This window comes from Onychostoma macrolepis, chromosome 11 (genome assembly GCF_012432095.1).
Source record: "Onychostoma macrolepis isolate SWU-2019 chromosome 11, ASM1243209v1, whole genome shotgun sequence".
NCBI classification, from domain to species: Eukaryota; Metazoa; Chordata; class Actinopteri; order Cypriniformes; family Cyprinidae; genus Onychostoma; species Onychostoma macrolepis.
In genome coordinates, this window is record NC_081165.1 from 24,711,348 (window position 1) to 24,725,120 (window position 13,773).

The 13,773-nt window shown below is 36.6% G+C and overlaps 1 protein-coding gene across 6 annotated transcripts in view; it reads right to left on the bottom strand.

Moving 5' to 3' along the window:
- Positions 1-1,379: 1,379 nt before the first annotated feature.
- Positions 1,380-13,773, bottom strand: part of LOC131549147 (dynein heavy chain domain-containing protein 1) — a 35,129-nt gene continuing 22,735 nt past the window's right edge. For 2 of the 6 annotated variants that reach the window (XM_058790998.1, XM_058790999.1), the window contains 7 exons: positions 12,731-12,908; positions 12,545-12,655; positions 10,112-10,310; positions 9,948-10,039; positions 9,708-9,857; positions 8,200-8,822; positions 1,380-7,005 (listed from right to left, as the gene is read on the bottom strand). In XM_058790998.1, coding sequence (XP_058646981.1) covers positions 6,622-7,005; positions 8,200-8,822; positions 9,708-9,857; positions 9,948-10,039; positions 10,112-10,310; positions 12,545-12,655; positions 12,731-12,908 — 1,737 coding nt within the window. In that variant the 3' untranslated portion in view covers positions 1,380-6,621. Of the gene's footprint in view, positions 7,006-8,199; positions 8,823-9,707; positions 9,858-9,947; positions 10,040-10,111; positions 10,311-12,544; positions 12,656-12,730; positions 12,909-13,773 lie in introns of those variants that run through there. The other 4 variants (XM_058790997.1, XM_058790996.1, XM_058791000.1 and 1 more) reach the window with 4 other exon arrangements.

Below are 13,773 nucleotides of genomic sequence, written 5' to 3' on the forward strand. Positions count from 1 at the left end.
GCTGGATCAGGTGTGTTTAATTAGGGTTGGAGCTAAACTCTGCAGGGCTGTAGCCCTCCAGGAACTGAGTTTGACACCCCTGCTTTGAAGCATGGCAGCTGGTTTAAGCTGGTCCTGAGCAGGAGCTAAACAGTTTAGGATCAGCACATGACCAGCTTAAACCTGCTCAAACCAGCTGCCATGCTTCAAAACATACCTAACCAGGGTTGTTAGACAAAATGGTGGATTCGGCATTATGATTGGTCAGATCGCCTGTCAATCAAGCTCCCTGCGAAGGGCCAATCGCATATGGATTTCAGTGTGTGAGAATGACTTGCAGGAGATTTCAGCTGTGAAAGTTAACGTAGGTGACAGCAGATAAAATTGTGCAATAGTTTGTTCAAGTCTGTCCTGAATGTGATATGAATTCATAAAGATGATTTCCCAAGGACTGCTTGTATCTTAGCTGTTCACCTTTACAAACTCTGAATATATCAAAAGTGAAGATGCTCTTAAGAAGCAGGTCCATCTTAATTTGTACCGACACTATTTATGTCCATATTTCGGTAACAGCTTTTAACAAACACTTTTCACAAAAATTCGTATGTCAAATTTTGCACAATTATTTAACTAAATTAATTTTTAGGGGCTATTTATAACAGGAAGGATGCCTGTTTAAAATGTGAAAATTAGCATTAATAAATGTCAGATGATTTAGTAACTGAATGTTAAGATGTCCACTGAAAAGCCATATGGACGAGTGATGAAACGTCTTCAAAAGACAAGAAATGAGTCCAGTTACAGGAAATGAAATCCACATGAGATGTGTGTTTCAAGTCTGTCTTTCAAATATTTTGTGATGGATTTAAGGATTGTGCCATTGAATGCTGACATCTCCCAATGAAAGGTTTAGTAAGACATGTTCCGTTACCTTCCTGAGCAATACAGAAATACCTGTCAAGGAAAATCTGCTCTAATACCCCTCTCTCCTCTCAGGTGGTGGATGAGTTGACCTACAAGAGGAGAGGTCACAGGTTGAGTTAAATCAGTGCCTCAGGGCAGATGGAAAGCTCAGGCTGTCAGAATGAACCAATGCTGTCGTCCTCTTCAAGAGCATCACACACCTGCAGCACCGATATTGGATTTCACCATCCACACCATAATGAAAGCTGTCAAACAACTGAGTTAGGCTGCCACTTGGGTATGTCTTTGTAAATAAATATTTGACTGATTCAATAACATTCTTCATCATTTCTGATTCAAATGTTCAATACCCATGAATTTTTAAATGTAACATACCAGAGACTCAATTTCATATATATAGCTTCATATAATATACATAAAGATTATATACTGTTCCAAAGAAGCTTTGGAGAAGAAAGTTGGTTGGATGAATTAAAGCAATACCAATATGCATAGGCAGTTCATCCTGCTTTGGTTTATAAATACTTAAATGTCCACCGGCCAAATATAAATGATCTGCAGAAAAAGCCACATATATTTGGTATATATTTCTTTAATAATAACTATTAGTATGTTTAGATTTTGAGAAAACTGAGTAATGTTGTTACTTATAAATACATTCATGCATTTTCTAAATGATGTCTCAGATCTGATTCTAGGAGATCACTACCTGTTACCGGGGATGGACTGGATAATCCATCATTTTAAAAGGGAAATCACCAGCGTCATGTTTTGGATGCTGGTGTACTGGTTTCTGACTTTTACCCTGGTCAACCGGTTTCAGCGGTTACTGTTGGTTTTTCTAGTTAAAGGAACAGTTTACCTAAAAAGGAAAATTTACTCAGCCTCAGACCATCCAAGATGTATATGAGTTTATTTGCTCATCAGAACAGATTTGGAGAAATGTAGCATAACATCACTTGTTCACCAACGGAACCTCTGCAGCGAATGGGTGCCGTCAGAATGAGAGTCCAAACCGCTGATAAAAACCAAGTGGTTCGGGGCACCAACAACACACAAGACAGAGCGAATAATGGTTCCTTTGCTTTTGTTTTAAAACCCCGGAGGCTTGCTGTTTTGAATGACCTATGGTCATTTCTCTCATTCACTGTGACAATAAAATTTCGAAAAGGTCTAAAATCTACATTTTTACTAAGTGTAATTTTGTAAGGACATGCTTTGGAAGGTGGATTTCTTTACACTCTCTCGTCAATTTTGTTACTTTTAACAACATCTTAAATAAAACTGAAAATGTTAAATACATGCCATCAGTTTTTTCTTTAAGTTGGTGATCGTCTCCATAATAAGCTTAACATAGAGACTATCTAATAACACATAACAGTCTAATATTTGTTATTCTGGAAGCCAGAAATGCTTTGATTATCACACAAGGGCAGTGATCATTTTTCAGCATGCAAAAAAACGAGAGCCCATGAGACTGTGTGTCTGCAGAAGGACAATGCACTAGGTCAGTGTGAAAAAAGAGGGCAGTGGTTCATTATTTTCTCCCATTCACTGGTAAGACTGCGATCATTTCGAATTCAGTCGTCTTCTGCTCCTGAGCATTCAGCTTGCAAACACAGCAGAATCCCAAAGGAGAGAGAAGAGCCAGAATAACTCATTCTATAGTGTGAAAAGGAACAGCAGACTGAAGAGGAACTGGAAGAAATAATGAGAGAGTAGTGATAAAGAGAAGGGAAAAAAGAGGAGAGGTGTAATGAAGGAGGTGAAAGTCTACCTTCCATTCCATCTGCTCAGGGGACTCAGTGAGCAACAGGACGCATCTCTCCACCTGAGCGACCTGGAGGAGTTGAGTATTCATGGAGTCTCTAGTGTTGTTCTGCTCCTGCAGGCATCTGAGCCAGTTTAATGAGTAGGAAAAGGCAGCTTGAGCTTTATAAGTTCGTCACTGAGTCTCGTTCTAATAAACGCACATTAAAAATTAAATGGATTATTCCTATTTCAGTCAGGACCACTCTGTTTGAGTCAGAATATTGTAGAGGTCCTGAAATTTATATTTGGCGGCAGGCTTCGCTCTGAAGGGCTCAGATTCTGAGCTATCCACAGGCAAACCTCACTGAGGTTTGAACACTCCTGAAGCCTTAACAATTGCCAGATATTTTAATATGCACAATTATATATACCAAGTAGAGTAACACAGTACTGTTGATAATATTGGACAATTTGAGCAACATCAGCTGGATAGATGATATATCTCCATGGGCGAGCAGTTAAGTGATCATGTATCTGCATAAGGAGGAGTTGGGGATGGAGGAGGGTAAGCACATGTCTGTGCGACAGACTATGGCAAGTGTGAGAACGGATGATCTTATTAATTGTAGTGGGAGAGTTACGATCAGCTGAGTGTCAGCTGATGCTGCAGTCATGCCGTGGTCTGCCTGAACTACGTTTGAGATCCATTCGTCGCTCAAACTAGATTTATATCAAGCGGCAACCTTCCGGTCTCTCTCTTGAAACCAACACAGACGTGACTTAAACTGCAATTCATCGACTGGCCGCTAGAGACTGGCTCCAAAAGGGAGTCAGTCCCATAGACTCCTCATATTAAAATGCCCAACATTACAGCAGAAAAAAAAATGTTTACAGCCTGGTACAAAAAGTGGTTTTGGTCTATGTCGCTAATTTTGCCCTTCATGACAACTGTGAGGGGGGTGAATTTTTTTATAACTCATCCGTTTAAATTATATTAAGCCTTAAAGTTCTGCATAATTAAGGACGAGGCCACTTGAGTGACAGGTGGATTGCCGCTGCAGTCACCACCGTCGCGCTAGGCGAGCGTGGCTTCAGCAACCAGCTCCACCCATGTCCCACCTTTTTGCCCATTTTCCATTATCCGGGAGTGATGCACAGCCAAGATGGCGACGGCCATCTCTGCGCACTTTGAGCTTCAAAAATTGTCTTCAGAAACCGTTTTTTTTACAGACTATGATTTATATGCACAGGTACGACGGCGTTTTAGTGCCTCGTTAAAAAATAAATAAATCTAAGATTACGAGATTAAAGTCGAAATATTACGAGAATAAAATAAAAATGTTTCGAGAATAAAGTTGAAATGTTTCGATCATTTAAATCGTAGAAATTAAAGTTATAATATTTTGAGAGTATATAGCCTATATCACGCATGCAAATTGCCCGCGTTGAGAGCACCGGGAGAAGTTGCCAGACCTCCGGAATTGATTTGAATATTGTTGCGTCCAAGCGACCGCATCATCTTACTGGGATGTCAATTTTAAGGACTCGCGGGAACAGCTTAATATCAAGAATATGATATTTATTAACAGACTGAACAGGAACAACTGTTTATCTTAACATAAACTCACACACTCAATCGACATTCCTTTGGGGGGCGCTGTAGCTCTCTTATTTAACCCTTTTTTAATACACTACAAATATAGCTAATGTGGGATTATTAGCAGAAATCATACCATGTGTCATACTCGTGGGGACAGTATGCTTGGAAATAATATTTAATGTATTCCATTGCATTTATTATTTGTAGTGCGCCAGCCACAAAATAGCAATAGCTTAAGCTTTGTGCTTTTAGTGCTTTTAATATAAAACAAAGTCTCAGCTTTCAAAATCAGTTTTATAACGAAACACAAATTATTTGTCTTACAATAATGTGATTTTCAAGATCTTTAATGTGGCGTGACAGATCGCTGTATTTATGTGAATAAATTCATTAAATTATTGTGAAAATTCCACCACCTACTCCGCAAAAACGTCCCAAACTTTCATTCCTCACAGCCTGTTTAATTAAACAGCAATAAAACGTTCTAAAGGTTGAAGTGGACTCAAATTTGTTAACATGCGTTATATTGTTGTCTTTTCTGCTGTAAACGTTAAGTGACTATTCACAAACTGTTTTATTCATGGTATACTGTAAATGAGGACATACTATTTAATGTCTTCCATTCATTATTTGTAGTGTACCAGCCAACCAGTAATCACAACAATTTTGTGCTTTGTTGCTTTTACACACAGTTCAGCCTTCAAATTCTGCCAGTTTTATAATGAAATACAAATTATAAATGTTTTTTTGCTCTTTATTTCAAGTTTATAGCAAGATATAAATTGAAGGAACATCATAAGGCATAAAAAAAAAAGTTTAGCCTAATTTATAATGAAAATGTCTCGTCGTTCGTTATTGTAATCGGAAAGATGATTGACTCATATGCCGCTTAACAAACACATTATTGCAATATAGCCTACATATTGTTTGTATTTCGCTATAAAACGGACAGATTTTGAAAACTGAGATTTGGAATATAACCTTTCCTAGTTTCCCAGCTAATAGATGACATTGTCAGAAGTTTGGCTAACGGTCTGGCAAGGTTCTCTCAAAGTTATGGATTTATCAAATGAAGTGTGCCTTTTAAGTCCACATGAACCGGAAGTTGCGACTGACTTCAGTTAGTGAATGAGACTCGCTGTTGTTATATGGCTTGTCAATGCAAAGCATTAAAGGTGCACCAAAGACTATAGATTTACAAAAATGGGTTACTCCTATTACTTATGAATGGGAGAAACTGCAACGCGCAATATGGTGGAATATGTCCCACCTTCTAAATGAAAGAGCCAGTCGCTGATTAGTAAAGTCATTGCATCACTGCAGCAGCTGTTAGAAGCTCCCACAGAAACCAGAGACTCGCGCTCATGACTGCACATGCACATTGACTGGTCTAGATAAAAAATAATAATAATAATTTAAAAAAGTTTTATAATGATATTTGAGCATAAGGAACTACATTTATGGGGCAGTTCATTTCAGATTTTTCTGCTGATTTGAAATGTGTAATTTAATTTTGAGTTCTGCAAGCAGTATTTTAGATTTCAGGATCCCCCCATTGATTTAGATGGGACTTGGTCTTGGATGCCTGAAATAGCTGTCTGGAGGCGTTGCAAATATCGCCGTCGAGTGAAAAAACTTTACTTGAAAGAGACTTTGGGTGCACTCACTCAGTAATATTTATGCTGCAATGGCCAATATGGTCATCTTAGACTTATACTGACACCTGGTGGTGTGGATGAAGCGTCACAAAACATTTCCAGTTGTTATTAGCTGACATTATCAAATAACATTCAAAAATCCCACCTGGACACAAGACCCGCAATAGCCAAAGGCATCTGACCAGGTTTGAATGTGTACAAGCATAAATGAGTTATGAGAGATATACTGCAGCAGCCGTAAAACATCACTTCTTACTGTTGTCTATTGATTGTGGGGTGAAACATCACAAAGACATGTTTTTGACAGGCTTCGTGAGCTTCACCCACACAGATCTGTAAGGTGTTGAGGTAGGAGGAAGCTGATCCAGAGGCTGTTATGAAAACAAATGTCAAAATCTTGAACTAAACTCTACGTACATATCCAAAAGTCAGCAACCTTAGTTTAAGCCAACACATTTTTTTAAATTTTTTTTATTGTTAATTTCTCATGGGGTGTTTTAAAAATTGCTTTATTTTTTTTTGGTTAATTTCACATGCTAAAAAGCTAAAAATTAGAAAAAAGGGTCAAAGTGTAGAAGTACTGTAATGCCACAAAAATGTATGATAATCTGAACAATATTTCCCAGTTTTCTCTATAGAAAGATAAATCTGCAACATAAATATTTTGTAATAATGCTATAATATAAGCAGATGTTCTCCTCAAAGGGTTTATTGTAAGAGAGTACTAGTTAACCTAATACGCCTCATAGCGCAGAGCATTGGATCTAACCTTGATGCAAGTGGAACATGGATGATAATATTGTTATCGGACAGATCCTGACCTCCATCTGCAGTGTGATTGTCTACATACAGGGGGCAGTAGTACAGAAGCTGGGATGAGGAATTACAGTGCGAGCTTTCAGAGGAACAGATCCTGTCACCTCTATTCTCTTCAGCACTGACCCAGAGGGGTGGAAAAGGGGAAGGTTTGGGGGACTCATCGTCTTTAAGAACTCCAGATCCTGGATCCCACAGCGCCCCCTGCAGCTCCAGTCCAGACAGACAAACACCACTTTTGGGTGGAGAAGTGGCTGATACCGTATCATGAAGCACCTGAGTAACAAAATGAGAAACAAGCAGGGTAACTCATGCATTACAAGTAAAAGTGAGAACTATATGTTGGATAAAATATTACATAGTATCATGCCTATGTATCGTTGCCTGAACGTTTGCTGTATAAGGCATCCAAAATGGGAACCATTTCAGAAGTTTCAACGTCATTATCTGATTGGTTGAATTCTACAGGATTTTTGGGAGACGTATGTGTTTGTTGCATTCTGAGAACAAAGTCCACCTGGAAACAAAGCTACTGAAACACCAAACCCACTCATGGAAGAAGAAAGCCGTTGTGTTTACAACTGTGACAATAATCGCTAATCAGCATTAACAAAACGCTGGATTTTCAAAAATATGTGAAGTTTACAGAATAGACTCTGAGCCATTGTTGCAGTAAACTAGCATGATATTTTTGAATAAATGATTTATTGGTTGCATGGCGGTCTATTATTGTAGGGATATCGACTTTACATTTTCATGCCCCTAAACATGGCGCTGAAGAAAACTAACTGTGAATGGTTGCTTTATATGTCTGTCAGACGGCCCTTTGGTCGGTCCTTGGCCAATGAAAGCTGCGATGAAGTCCAGACATTCTGCTGTCAGTTTAACCTCTTAACTGTCACCGTCCCCTCTGTGGGACGCCTAAATTTACTTCACTATTTTACAATTAAATCCTAATCTAATCATGAGAAACTATATATCGTTGGAAAGGTTGGAAAAATCTACATCATAACAGGAGTTCTGACCTTTGTCACAGAAAGTCTTCTTAGTTGCCTTCTCTCTATCACGTATTAGAAATCATAAGAAATTATATATCATTTAAAAACTTAAAATCCCAAAATTCATCCTTTGAAACCCATTTTAAAATCAGACATTGCATTACCATGGAAATGGTACATTAAAATCATGTTACAAAATGTTTTCATTCATGAATTATAAGAATTTAAGTTTGGATAGTGTACTATAATGTCTATGTTCAAAACTGTGAGTGACAGTTAAGGGGTTAAAAAAACTGAAATTTACATTAAAATCCAAATAGTAAGAATAATATATTTCAGATTTCTAGAAATGTAAAGAGCTAAATATTTACCAAATGAATTTATATGACTTCTCCAGTCGGATAAGGATTCGTTGACAAACAAGCAAACAAATAATATTTCTCTGGTGTATCTGTCCAAAACTGAGATTTACCTTGAAATTCAATCCATAAAGACTGATATCCTTGTGTTGGATGTGGGCTGCATGTCTGATCAACGCTGCCAGAAAGCCTCTGGGATTGAGAAAGGCAGCCAGTCGATAAACACGAGGTGTAATACTGGACGACTCCTCCCACAGGTATGACCTGAGCTGGTCTGCTTGAGTCTCCAGACGTGAGAGAGCTGATGATGTTAGATACGCAGCAGTGGAGCTTGTCATGTTATATTTAACTGGCTGAAAACTGTCTAAAAGGAGAGAAGACACCAGCGCATCCAGACACTCCCGCTCTGCCTGGAAGAAACCATGCAACGGACCAAGAGAAGCAGATTCCATTCCCATGCCAATGTCCATTTTCCTCAACTTGTCTTGTAAAGCTAGCAGCCTTTCCCAAGCCGTCCTATAGTCTGGACATTCTTGAGCTTGCATGAAAAGACTGGTGTCTCCTCTGACATCAGAAAAGATATTCTGTGATTGATGCAGAAGAATGTTGAGTGTATGACTTTTTAGTTTCACCAGTTCACTTGCCATACCTGGACTAAAGCCCAGAATGAATGGGTCTGTACTGCAAGTAATGCACTGAATACGACATCTCAAGTCTTTCAACTGGCCCCCAGCTTCTGCAAAAATATGAGTATGTGACAGTTAAGGGAAACATCTAAGTACAAAGTAATTTCTTATATATATATATATTTATATATACTTATATGTTCACAACATTTTTGACTTTAAGGCCCACTATAAAGGCTAATATGTAATAGGTTCCTCTGGTATGTCTGCCGTAATAACAAAGTTTTGATTTTAAACTAGAAGCATCCATAGATAAAAACAAGTAACTAAAATAATTATAATTTAAAATAATACAATGTTTTAAATACTTACTGTATGAATTTTAACCGCTTTTACCCAATGAATGTATATGAGTCCCAATTATTTATGGACTAGGATTAAGGAGAATTTTTTTTTTTTTTTTTTTTAATTTCCACCCAACAAAATATTTTAGAGCTTGCCATAACTAGAAATATTCATATCCATATATATATATATATATATATATATATATATATATATGAGAATGAGATATGAGAAATGTTGTCTTAAGTAGCTGAAATAAAATAAGTTAAAGCTTTTTGTATTTTTTATAGTTTTATATATTATGTTATTTCAGTTAACATTTATTTTATTTCAAGTAACAAAAATTATAATTTTTTTTTTATGGTTTTAGTTTTAGTTAAATCTAATTAGCATGGGCTGTTTAAGAGTGTATTTATTTACATGACTTTTCCGTGTCTAGAAATAATAAACTTTAGCTACCACATAAATCCAGGTTTCTAAAATCATGGGAATGCTGGTTCTTAAATAATAATAATTGAATTTATTTTAAAGCTTGTTTTGTCTTTTTTTTTTTTTTTTTAATTACTAATTGCTGGGTCCCAGGTCTTCTGGTTGAGAACCTCTGCTATATAGCTTATTATGGAAATTTAAGTGATAGAGTGTTTGCATACCAAATCTTCCTGTAAAGTTAATGATATCTGAGAGAATGTGTTGGCCACGCCCCCATAATGTAGATGGATCTCTTAGAGAAGCCCTGATCAAACTCTGCACAGCTGCTAGATCAGCATGGTCTGACACGTGGCTCCCATAAACCAGGTGACCTGTGGAGAGAACAGATCAACCAGCATCATTAACAAGTTCGTATTGAACCAGGCCGATTAATTTAAAAGCATTTCATGTCCCAGCAGTACCTGCTATGTACTCCAATGCTCCAGTGGGGTCACTACAGTGTTTGGTTATGCGGTCATGTGCATCAATCAGAGCAAGTAGATCTTCCTGAGTCCTATAAATGGAAAAAAGTTTGATTTAGAATGTTTTATAACTTTCTCGCACTGATATCTGTCGAAATCCTCACCAATGGTAAAGCCGCCCTTGGCACAGGTGTTTGAATGTTTGTCTCTGCAGCAGGACAGAGTGCAGGACGGCACAGTGAGTGTTCACAGTGTATTCATGAGAGGAGAAGGGGAGTGTCTGTTTTACTGAGGACCACAATTCATCCCTTAGGTCCCAGGAGGAATCACACACCAAGTGCAGGGCTCCAATCCTAACAGCCACTGTATCAGATGATAGATTATACACATCAGAGAGCATTTGTATGCTGCATACAGAATTAACTGATTTACTTTCTCTTAAAAGGAACACAAGATTTATTTATTTATTTTTTTTATTTAGACCTGCTCTTGTTACATTTACAAACATTCAAATGTCTGGGGTCGGTAAGGTTTAAAGGGAACATCGGATGAAGAGCTGTTTTTGACAAGGTAAAAATGGAGCCCTAATGAATCATAGCAACTTGTCGAAAATGGGCACCCGATGTCCCCTTTAAAATGTTTTTGAAAGAAGTCTCTTTTGCTCACCAAGGCTGCATTTATTTGATTAAAAATGCAATAAAATGTGTAATATTGTGAAATATTATTACAATTTAAAATAACTGTTTTGTATTGTAATATATTTTAAAATGTATTTTATTCCTAGACTATCATAATTCTTCCCTGGTCTCACTTAAAAATGTGTGGCAAAGGGATCGAGGGTGTAACTTCAGTGAAGAACAGTGGGGGACTATATTTCAGAATATTTTCACTTCATTTTCTTGTAACAAAATAGCTGAACAGAACTATAAATTTAAACAGGACACTTGACTCTATATCTGTAAGGAGGCTTAATATCATACTTAGCAAAAAAAAAAAAAGCATTTTGGTCAACTGGAATCAACCAAGACCTCCAACATTTGAACTGTTTAAACAACGTTTCAATGAAACATTACGATTAGAACAGTACACCTACAACTTAAGAAACAAGGGCGATGCTTTTCAAAGAATATGGATGCCTCATAGACCTCTGACCTTTTGGCCAAATTAGATATACGTAACAAAATGTATGATCATATTTAAAACTACAGCTTGATATTAATGTGATTTATTTTTAAAAATTATTATCATTATTTTTATCTTTAGTTTTTCTTTCTTCAGTGCATCTGTACTGTATTTTCCATCAGTTTATTATATTTAAATACTGCTGCTCTTATTATTTTACTGTATTTGACCTGTTACTGAATGTTTCTATTGTTATTTCTGTTTTATGACTCTCTCATGTATATTAAAATCAATAAACAAATAATTAGCAAAAAAAGTATTTTATTCCCGTGATGCAAAGCTGATTTTTAAGCATCGTTAGCAGTTTACAGTGTCACATGATCCTTCAGAAATCATTCTAATATGCTGATTTGCTGCGCAAGAAACATTACTATTATCAGCAATAATAATTCTTATTATTTTATTTTTTAGGGTAATTTTATGAATAGAAACAGCATTTATTTTAAATAGAAATCTTTCGGAATATTATAAATGTCTTTACTGTCTCTTTTGATCAATTTAAAATGTCCTTAATTTCTTTAAAAAAAACAACAAAAAAAACTTCTATATTATATTACAGTGATTTCTCTCATTTACAGACTGGCAATATTCTGGGAAGCTGAAGTGAGGTCTATAAAGGTAAAATAAAATTTTTTCAGTTTGTGGTTTTAACATATTAGGATATTAGCATTAAATAACTGTGTTAGCTATTAAAAATATCTTAGAAAGGCTACATTACATACAACAACAGCCTAAACAGTGGGAGTTTTGGGAGTCCCCAACAACAGGTTGACATGTATGCAAGGTCAAAAAACACGTTCATTTTCTTATAATATGCATTTATTTTGACCTTATTTGCTCAACGACTCCCAAACAATTCGCTCAACGATTAATTTTTCCAAACCCCTCCTTTGCGTGACGCTAATCTGCGGTGATTGGTCCGATTGGTCGATTTCATTTAAAGCAGTGTTTGTGATTGTGAGCAGTGCTGATCTGTGTACAGCCGTTACCGAGGAAACGGCTATTTTTAACACCCCAAAAGCAGCAAATAGTGGGTGGGCAATGATTGATTTCAATAATTCAGAGTCGACTCTTTCTTTTGAGAGACAATAACACGGTGCACTTTCAGATTTAAAACTTTGCAGGATGTTTTCATTCACTTAGAGCTGTGTTACACACTGGATGAAAGGTCATTTTCAAAAATTCATAATAGGGGCACTTTAAAAAGATATTTGGTTATAGGAGAAATATTGCAGAAACAAATGATATTTTTTTAATATATTTTTTGAAATAACTTTCACTAATCATTCACAATAAGTCTAAATGCACAAAACATGCATTAAGGAAATAAATACGGTTCGCGTTGACAGTATTCATTATACCGTAATCCAGATGTTTCACCCATCATGATGTGTAATGAGCAGAAAATTGCCTACCTGGGACAGAGTGAAGTCTGTCACCTTTGGTTATGAGCCACAGTCTAAACAGGGGATGCACAAATCTTCCTGTACTTCCAGTATTTAGAAGCTGGCCATCTGTCTCCAAATCTGTCAAACACCCAGGTGGTTTAGAATGAGATAATGAAGTCTTGTAGGTGTAGCTTGCATGGTTATTAGAGTCACCTTTTGTAGTGCTGTACACTACTTGTGTTAACTTGTTCACAACGCTGACATCCCAGCAGTCCAGCAGATGACAGTTGTTCAGGACTAACCAGTGGCCATTCTGGACAGCGCTGTCTAATGCCGAGAGAACAGCATCTTGATGACAACCAGATCCGAAAGAAATAACACTCAGCTTCACCTGTTGACAATAATGACAGGCTGCTACATCATTTAAAAGTACAGTTATATTTCATAATAAAATTATTCTTTTATGATGAAAGTAATGATCACCCCTAGCATTATAGCATAGCCTATTATGACCATGTTAACCTACTTAAAAAAAAAAAAGAAAAAAAAAAAAAAATTTTTACATTTTATTTTAGACCCGTATACCACTTTTGATGGATAGAGAGAGAGAAAGGTCAGGAAATGATGAGGAGAGGAGGGAAAATGTCACAAGTTGGACTGAGCAGTGCAGAACACCTGTGTGTTAACCACTAGGCCAAAGCTCTGACTTTTAGAATTCGATTTTATTTACTTCCACATAACCAGGCCAGTTAAATATGTTGTGCCATGAACAGTGCCATGACCTTATTACAATAACAGTCCCCCTGAAGCAACCTGGGAGTAAGTATCTTGCTCAAGGGCACAATGATGGCTCCTCAAAGGAACCGAAACAGCAACCTTCTGATTTCCAGTCATGAGCCAAAACCATTAAATCAGGAAGGGAACCATGGTTTTATATGGTTATATATGGAGTTTATGTACTTGCTGTATGCATACGCTACTATTCGCATCAAAAATTAAGTACTTTGAGCTTAACAATATGAGCTGCATGCTTTTAAAAAATAGCTTTTATCAATCTAATATTTTGAATTAGTTTTCATATTTATATTTTACATTTTCATTTTAGTTCAGGTACTTTTGTTTTTGTAATTTTTCGTAGTTTTTGTTTTATATCTTTTAATATCATTTTTATTAATTTGTACTCCAGTTTTGGGTTTAGTTATTTTAGTACATCAAATTACAGAAAATTAAAATGAGGAATGTTGCCTTGGCAACAA